Below are 10,085 nucleotides of genomic sequence, written 5' to 3' on the forward strand. Positions count from 1 at the left end.
ATGATGTACATTATGCAGCCGATCCTGATGGTCAACAAAGAGAAGGTGTCTTTGGAAGGACTGAATATCACCCACATTGCAATGCTGATGTACAACAGCAGATTTGGCTCATTGAAGATGTGAATAGGAAACTACTTCACTCCCAACTTCCTCGGTAAACTTGGCTTGGTATGTTAGTTACTTTTGGAAATGGCTGTGCCATTTTCAGATAAGACTGGTGTCTTATCGGATCACCTATAACCATTATTGTTATGGCATCTTTATATACATACAATAGCTTATTTATAATAAACTATAAAGATTAATACAACTTACCATGGTTTGAGTACATCCCACGCGTCCTGGAATTGATTGTTAAAAAATAAATTAACAGCTATTTTAGCTTCTTGTAGGGCCCTATGAAGATCCATAGAAGATGCCCTAGGTACCACAGTATCATATGCATCTTCAAATTCATCATCATTATCATCATCTGGTGTTAAATGATTATCATCCATTATTAATTATAAAGGAACTGTAACAATTACAAATTGCATAAGGTAAAAAAACTTGTAACTGACATAGTGTGGATATTTTTAATGCTAGTAAATGGAAAAATTGCAATGTTTTTACAACTTAGTAAAATTCCTGTTTGAACTTTTCAGGTATTACTAATTAATATAACAAAACTGTACATATACATTTCCTAAAAGTGATACATTGATCTCCCTAAGAAGGTTCAATTCAGTAATCAAGAGTATAGAAGTTGTATCTCACTTGATTAATGCCCATCTTTCTTCCTAAAAACAATAGCCTAGTTCATATAAAGAAAATACACAAATACACAACTAGATGTAGTGTTGTTTTATGATTGTACAACGCAAAAATACATCTGTTCCAAAAAGTATAATGAATCGTTTCTTTTAGTGAGCAATCATCTGATGACATTTTAACAAGGCTATAAAATGATAAAAAATAATATACTTAACAATCATTGTAAGTATTTATGTAAAGCATAAGAATGTGAATATCAAAAAATTGGCGACTAATACTGCCAAAGATTTTCAGAACTGACTTTTTTGGTGCACGAACAATCTGAAAAAGGATCAAATCAAATTACTATAAATACTCATTATAACAAGTATTTTCTATCTCATTATAACAAAAATGTCATGAAAAGATAAAAAAATAAAATTCAATTCTTTATTACTACTATGCTTACAAAAGGAAATACTTGTCTCTAAGTACCTTCTGAACCACTGAATGGAAAAAATTTGTTATATACTCGTACCATAATAAATCGTATTCTTTTATGCATTATTCCTTAGAAATCCAAATTATTTGAAGAAATTTGATAAAAATTACAGTAAATCATGTCTAAACCCCTTTTTCTCCCCCTGTTTTTGTGATAGTAATTACAATGTAGTTTTAATAGACTATACAGAATGTTACATACAAAAGGTTTCTACTACATTTTACAGATAAATTTCTCTGATTTAAAATAGTGAAAAAAGTATGTAAAACATGGGTACTGAAAATGCTTGGTTTTTTTGAGTTAAGGCTAACAGAAAATTTCGACCTGATTCTGTTAAAATGATATAATTCTTGCGACATAAATCATGGGTAAAAATTGGTGGTTTTAAATGGTTTTTGATATGAAAAAGTTATTTAAATAGATCACAGAACTGTACAACCAGTCCTTTTTAAGAAATCTGTCATAGTCCAAAAGCTGCACATCAAAAAATACAATTTGGTGTAAATCTATTTGTTAAATTACCAATAAAAAAATAAAACTATTAACAAATTTGTGGGGAATAATGATAAAATTTAAGGAGTAAAGTTACTGAAAAGAAATTTAAAAAAAATTAATTTTCCTTTTTTATTAATGTACAGTTTAAGAAATTAGTTTTTTTATTTATAACACGGTAGGCCAAAATACGTTATTATTGTAAATCAAACCAAAATTTGTTTGATAAATTGTATAAAAAATTAACTGTTCAAAATAAATGCAAAAGAATGAAGAAAACGATTTATAAACTGAAAATTACACTAACTGTTCAAAATATCCACGATCACTGATCGATCAGTAACATTCCGACATCACTCCACTCGATCTAAAACACCTTGTGTGGCTCTCTCTTGTATCAAGGTTGTTCTACATAACTCGGTGGCTTTGCAATGTGTTATTCTCATTATTAAATTTATTTTCATCATTCTTTCCTTGAGGAAATCTTTCTTGATACGCCGCTAGCTTTTTCAAATGTCTTGCTAGCGGACTTCCTTCACGAAATCCGTAAACAAAAATTACGTCTACGTATTAATAATTAGAAAACAAAGCTTACAGGATTATTCAAAGAATAATTATTATTAAAACAACAGGAAATAGCCGCTTACAGTAAGAGTAAAATACATTAATATCGGGCTTTGTTTGAACAGCTGTTTCACATAGAGTAATGCGAGGCACCCGGATTCTTCTGCAAGAGAAAGCGGAGACTGCTAGCAGTTTTACGGATACTCTTAACAAATAATTTTCCAACTAGTGGTTAACTGAAATTACAGCATAACAGTGTGGCTAAAACAAACAGTTTCCCCAACAAAACTTTACTATTTTCTTAAATGGCCATCCCATATTAAAACGAACGATTGAACATCTAACAAAAATAATATGTAAAATAACACATCTGGGTTCAGTAATTTACCTAAACCACAATTTTCAATGCAATATAACCTGACGTTACAGAAAGCTGAAATTACACTACCAAGAACAGGTGAAAAACGGTATATTTGTTAATAATAATTTCCCATTACAACAGGTTTCTTCAAAAGAATTTAAACGTTTATTAATAAAGCAGAAGAGAAATAAATTAACGTAACGTAACAAAATGCAATTATTTCAATAAAGCCTCTTCTTTCAGAACATCTACCATAAAACGAAAATAAAAGTGGTTTCAAATTCATCAATCGAGATTTACATTTCGTAATTTTTAACTTTTGCATAGGACTTTTTATATGTAGTTTATTACATACCCAAATCGCCAGTTCAGGATGTGTAGTTAATTAGAACCCACCGACAGAAGGGCGATCAGGTAACGATAAAGAGGAACCATTAGCGTTAAAGTATAATTTGCCTGGCCAGACTTTGTTTTGTCTACCTCCTGCAAGAGAAGGGGTCAATCCTGCACCTAATCATACCATAATGTGCAATCTGTGCAACTTTGACACCCATGTACAAAATTAAATACCATTATTTACAACATTGTATGTACAAGTACTTCATTGGTTTAATAATAATGATAATTATGAAAAGTTACTTATTTATAACGCGTCTACATAATATTAATTTAATCCGATAATTAAAATAATAATAAAACCAGATAATACTGAACATTAGATAAATAAATGATAATGATACATTGAAGATATGCAGAAATGAACAACTACATCTAAAAAAAAATTAGTTAAGTTGGGCTACAGTTTATCAGGTAATAAAAATAATTGAATGTTATCAGAAAACATTAAATTGTTTTTTAACTGTAGAATAAAGTATCTCATAATACTTTAGACCACTAGAGCAAAGCCAAAAAATATAAAAATTATAACATCTGTAGTTACCTGCTGAATAGAATAAGAAACAGAATGTTATATAAATAATGGAACTATATTTAATGTGCTTAAATGCATCAGTTACAGAGAATTATTTAAGAAAATGTTCATTATATCAGTAATGATATAATATGGAGGTGTAATTAGTAGAAAGTCATTAAAGTAATATTAGATTAATTATTATTGTCTGTTTACTATTACAAACAAGTTTATTATTTATATTATAAGCGGTAGACCAAACAGAAATAAAAATTAATTATTGATAACGGGGAATCAGGAACATGCAATAAATAGAAAACGTAGCATTTTAATGTAAACAAATACATGCCTTCCTGTAGAACAACTAGATATAAATAAAACAAGTACACACTATTACTGAGAATGGAACAAATGACTAAATTAAAAAAAAAAAATTGTGTTTTTTTATATGAAATACACTAGCCATTTATTTTAATTGAATAATACCAGCCAAGCCACAACTGTTTCTTTAATGCTTAATTAATTAGCGATTGTTTAGTTTGATCTGATGGTGCTCCAAAAACAAGTTTTTACTCTTGAATAAATAAATAAATAATCTTTATTTTCATCAGAACATAAAAATCCATTATACATGTCACATCAACATAAGATAAATTATAAATTTAAGTACAAATTTAAGATAAAAAAAATATGTTCAAAGTCAATATTAATTATTTAAATACTAACACATGAAATAATATTAAGGTAAATATATTAAATTTAAAAAAATGACTATAAATAATGTACAATCCTGAAGTTGTTATTGAAAATTATTTTGGGCATATATTTATACGTTGGTTGACCGGGATGCAAATAAACCGCTTGTTTTGTATTTTAAATAAGAGTTTCTACATTTTTTTATCAAAGGTAATTTATTTTGTATTATGTACGTAATAAAAACTGCTCTCACTTTATTTTATTACAAATTATATTTTATCTATTATATTTTTACAAATTTTGGAAAAAAATTATTTTTATTATACTACTAGCTGATTATACATTATAAGCAGTCAAATTTAAGATAAAATATTTCAGAAATGGACTGTTCAATTTTTACTATATACAAATAGAAATTTATTTCGTTAACTTTGTTGATCGCCTTTAAAAAGTTTTCAAACATCTATCTTATTTGAGAGAGGTTTTGTTTTCTAGGTGAACCAAAAAAAAAACGCTTATTTTTAGAACTCTAATTTGAAATGTCTTACTTTGTCTGATTATAATACATAAAATCCGTAAACAGATCATTTAATATTATTTATCATAATTTTAAACGGATCTGCCCAACCTCAAATCACCAAATTTAACAAGTTTTTTTTTTCATTTTTTGCGCTTTTTATGAGATGTGATATCTCTCCATATGTAATTCATAAAGATATGATAGCATAATGACTTCTTTACAAATACAGGGCTATAAATAAAATTAAGATGAAGTTGTGATTAGCAGACATTTTATTATTGCACAGTAAACACAGCAGGGGAAGGGGTTCAACAATTTAATAATCCTTTCAGATATAAAATATATTCTTCTTAGGTATAACAGTTGGCTATTAACTAATAATAACTAATAAAACTGCTAAAATCGGGAACTTGATAACTCTATCTCAGTCAAAGCAATACTAGCGACCCCATGCTAATTACACAGCTCCTTCATCAGTGGAATCAATAACATAAATTTATAACTATTACACTCAGCACTACCAAAATTAATTTAAGAGACATTTATTATTAAACTTTCCTTTATTATAAACATATTAAATAGTAAAAAGTAATTACCACATCCTACTGCCATCATCACCATCCATTCTCTTTGAATAGTTTGTTTTGAAAATTATACTTATCTATCAATACCTTTTGATATTAATATTATACACTGTAGTAAAAAACAGCTACTAATCGAATAAAGCAATTCTCATTAAAATATGCAAAATAAAAACAAAACGTACACAATCATGTTGCAAACTAACTAAACAAACACTGAAAAATACAGCAACCCAGGAACATAGAAACAGAAGTGCTATAAATACACTAAATATACATTAGACAGATTCAACACACATTAACCCACAGATATAAGGAAAACATACAGGCATTACACACAAAATGGAATCAAATTTTGGAAATTATCTCACAGAAAAAGGACAGACACACAACATGCAAATTTTATCCATAACACATAAAAATCATCATCTTAAACGCTTGAACATATGAGATATACAAACACAATTAACAAATTTGAGAAAAATAACACAGTAAACAAATACGCACAACACATATATTATTTGATTAAATACTAAAGAGGTTTCCTAACCTTTTTAAGATGGACGCCATTAAAACAATACCACTGGTAACACCACTGAAGAAGGTGCTGATAATTAACTCCAAAAGATCCTTCGGAAAAGCAAGTTTCACTAACTTGAAAGAAAGTTGTTTATAATTTTAAATAATTTTAATGATTTATCATGTTTTTACATGCCGTTCATTGAATACAAAAAAAATTAAAAACATGAAGTATAATTTATAAATCACAGACAGATTTAAAAAGCATACTCATGTCTGGAAAAATGCATTTTATACAACAGAAATGAATAGGCAGTATACACACCCACAAGCAGGGTTTACCTATTCAGTAAAAATCTGAATGTATTTACTTATTACATCAGATGAGTATTTAAGTGTATTCTTTGATAAGATAAACGGAAAAAAATGACAAAAATAAATCAAATTAACGACCTTTCTGATCTGTTGCCATAACAGAATAATATAGTTAGCAAATTTATGAAATATTTTAACAAAAATGGTGATCTGAATAAATGATACACGCTAAATGATATTGTGAACAATTATCATTTAAACAGATATTGTATATCATTTATAATTAAAAATATATTTGTATGGACTGCCATGGCAGAGTTAAGGTCTCTGTCTTTTTACAAAGAAGGTCCTGGGGTTGAGGTGGGTCCACTCACATGACTGTGGGGATTTTTTTCACCCATCATAAAATCGAATAAATCATCAATTGAATAAATCTTTATATATTTAAATGAAAAAGTGTGTTCATGTAAAATCTACGTATATGTACATAAACTTAATGTTATCACATACAGAATTTAAAAACCCTTCATATAAAAAACTTTTTTTTTTCTTTCTTTTTCCTGTTTAGCCTCCGGTAACTACAGTTTAGATAATTCTTCAGAGGATGATATGTATGAGTGTAAATGAAGTGTAGTCTTGTACATTCTCAGTTCGACCATTCTTGAGATGTGTGGTTAATTGAAACCCAACCACCAAAGAACACCGGTATCCACGATCTAGTATTCAAATCCATGTAAAAATATCTGGCTTTACTAGGACTTGAACGCTGTAACTCTAGACTTCCAAATCAGCTGATTTGGGAAGACGCGTTAACCACTAGACCAACCCGGTGGGTTTCATATAAAAAACTACTAACAAATAACCCTCCCACCATAAAAATTTTTTCCTCAAAGACTAGTTGGCAGCAAATCTTCATCTCAACATTCTTAAGACAATCTCTTCATTCCTTTAAATGAATACGCTGCTATGTCCTTTTTAATTTGTGTATACTGTGTCCTGTGTCTACCTACTCTTTCTCTCTACCTACCACCTTTCCTTCTATTGTAATGACCATGAAATTATTATTTCTCAATAAACTGTCTTTTACCTTCTTTACTGCTTTAAAAATTTGTCCTATTTCCTCTGGATTTCTAAAAATCTCCTACATTATAAATCTAGTGGAGCACAGGATATTTTTCATTCTCTTCCAGAACCACAATTGGACATTTTTCAGTTGTTTTTTTATCATATTAAAAAACTCCACATTCCTGAAGTAAGTTGGATTATAGGTTGTATGTAATGTTTACTAAATCTCTTTTTGATTTGTTAAACTACTGGATATTATAAGCATCCTTCACTGTTGAATGCTATCTTCACTAGGGCAAAACAGCTTTTCACATCAACTTAACTTTTACAACCTGAAGAAAATATTTTTTCCTAAAATAATTTGTTTTACTGGTACTTCTCTGATTTCAATCAGCACACAGCTTTGCTTGCATTCACATACCATTAATTTTGCCTTCTTTGAATTAACTTTCACATTATACTTCCCACTTACGACTGTAAATTTCTAGCAAGGCTTCCTGCAGTCTTTCTTCACTATTTTCAATTACCATTAAAATCTCTTCAAACTTTGCCATCTTCACTCCATTTGTTGTCATTTTCTTTACTCATCTTAATCCATTCTGAAGTTTTTTTTATGTTAAACCATTGAATTTTCAATGTACATGTTTGTCAAATACATTCATCCTAGTCAAACCTTTCAGAATATGGACCTCCCACATCTACCTTTAAAGTTTATTGCAGCTCTTTGGATTTTTACTTCATGTATATTATGAGTATCTTTAAAGTCAAATCCAGTATCTTTTTTTTACTTATAGAACAATATAAAATGAGTATACTAACAGTGCTTTTATAATACAGAGTAAAAAACACACAACAGTTTTTTGGTATTTTTTTATTTTTCTAAAAACACTGTAATATTTCAACACTGCTGAAATACTCAATTTACAATATTTTGTAAGTATTGTTTATTTATCAATTAATCATTTTTAGTTTTTCAATTTTTAAAATGTATTTTACCTCCTTTATATACTACCTCCCAGTGTCTACTGTTGATGTTTGTTTACAAATTAAAATCGTCATTTGGTTTTAGATTTTAAGTAAAACTTTGTAAATAGGTTTTGATAATTTTCTTGGTTTCTAATCTAAACCAACTATCGTTTAGAATTTTTTTCAAAATAATTTATCACTACACACAACCCCACTTTTCAAAAAAAGCAAGCAAGAGGAACTAGGGTCTGTAACTTTCTACAGCCAAAGGGTTTCTTTTTTTAAGGATTGGTTTAATAATGAAAAATGTAAGTAATTCTGAAAAAATATGCTGAAAGGAATGGTTAAGCAGAGGTGTCAAACAAGAAGCTAAATTATCAATGAAAGACTCGAAAAATACGTATTGAAATACCATCCCATATAGATGAAATAAAATTCTATGTTTCTTTAATATTTTGCCAACCAAATTTATTATTGAAGTATCACTTTGATTAAATATAACCAAAAGCTACATTAAAATACTGTTTTATAACAATTAACTACTTATAAAAGTATCAATATAAGTAAAACTAACAACTCTCAACTACATTTAAATGTAGTGATGAAAAATACTTAAGTCACAAATAAATTAGACCAATCTCTTTGAAAAGATTCATTTATTAAATAACTGAACGTAAAAACCATATGTTAAAATAAAACTAATGTTTACTCATTTTACTTAAGAATTATAACAACACTATATGTAAAGTAAGTTACTTTACATTGGTATGGTAATAATACGCCTGAGAAAAATGTTAAACAGATATAAGAAAGCTGAAAGCCAATACTTAAAAAAAATACTTCTTAAAAAATATAAGCCCTTCTTTACGCGTTAATAATTAATTATTTGGAAAAATTTAATATAGTCCACCTACGTTCAACTGTAACAATTTATTTGTCATATCATTTCATGTTACTTTTATTATTGTTAATAAATTAAAAAGGTAATTTTCCAAACGTAATGAAAAATCATAATACATACATGACGAATGGCATCAACTTAAATACGATACAATAATCGCAATTTTTCAACTTAAGACGGAAACAGTCTTTACACACAGAAAACTTCTGAGAGGTTAGGAATCTGTTACCTTGCAAAATAAACGATTTTAAACTCGTTCCAAAAACCAAGAACAGTGAATAATAAATACTACTATACAGCTAATTATAGAAAATTACTTACCTTGAAAAGACAACAAAATGCAAAAACTTTATATACTGGCATAACCTGTTTTGGCATTCGATTTAAACTAGAACCATTTTACTGAGGCAATTGAGTCATTTAGTTTATTTAAAAAAACCCGAAAATGGAAAATATCACAGTAGTTAAGACATCTTTACAGTTCTTCACTGGGACTAACAAAAATCACTATGATGAACGCAGTTACTGTCTTTACTCACACACTTTCATCTTACAACTGCCCGCTTTAACAACATTTAATCCATGTTTTACACGCTCACCAGCGCCATGCACGTACAACGTTCAACATGATAAACAACTGTCAAGTCTGTGAATGAGAGGGAAAGAAATAGTATAAAAGAAAGATGGGGAAATTATATAGTAAACTTCCAATGTTAGTAATGCTCACCTATTTAATACAACGTTCGGTAACTTAATTCATGGAACTATATCATATTTAATTAAATTACAAGCAAGACTGTAAATAATTATTTCTCAGGTATTGATCTTCGTGCTGTATTGATTATAAAACTCAACTTGCTACACAGTACAACCATGTGAAAAATTCCCACATACCGCGAGAATGCGCATTGTCAGTTTTATAACCTCAATTTCGAATATATTAACACTCAAGTACATTGCG

The 10,085-nt window shown here is 28.6% G+C and overlaps 1 protein-coding gene across 1 annotated transcript in view; it reads right to left on the reverse strand.

The window, feature by feature from the left end:
- The window catches only part of LOC142323616 (tetratricopeptide repeat protein 39B-like), a 62,034-nt gene extending 52,309 nt beyond the window's left edge, over positions 1–9,725 (reverse strand). The window contains exons 1-2 of the mRNA XM_075363483.1: positions 9,446–9,725; positions 316–514 (exon numbers count right to left, since the gene is read on the reverse strand). Coding sequence (XP_075219598.1) covers positions 316–497 — 182 coding nt within the window. The 5' untranslated portion in view covers positions 498–514; positions 9,446–9,725. The remainder of the gene's footprint in view (positions 1–315; positions 515–9,445) is intronic.
- Positions 9,726–10,085: the final 360 nt, after the last annotated feature.

This window comes from Lycorma delicatula, chromosome 4 (assembly GCF_047948215.1).
Source record: "Lycorma delicatula isolate Av1 chromosome 4, ASM4794821v1, whole genome shotgun sequence".
Lineage (NCBI taxonomy): Eukaryota > Metazoa > Arthropoda > Insecta > Hemiptera > Fulgoridae > Lycorma > Lycorma delicatula.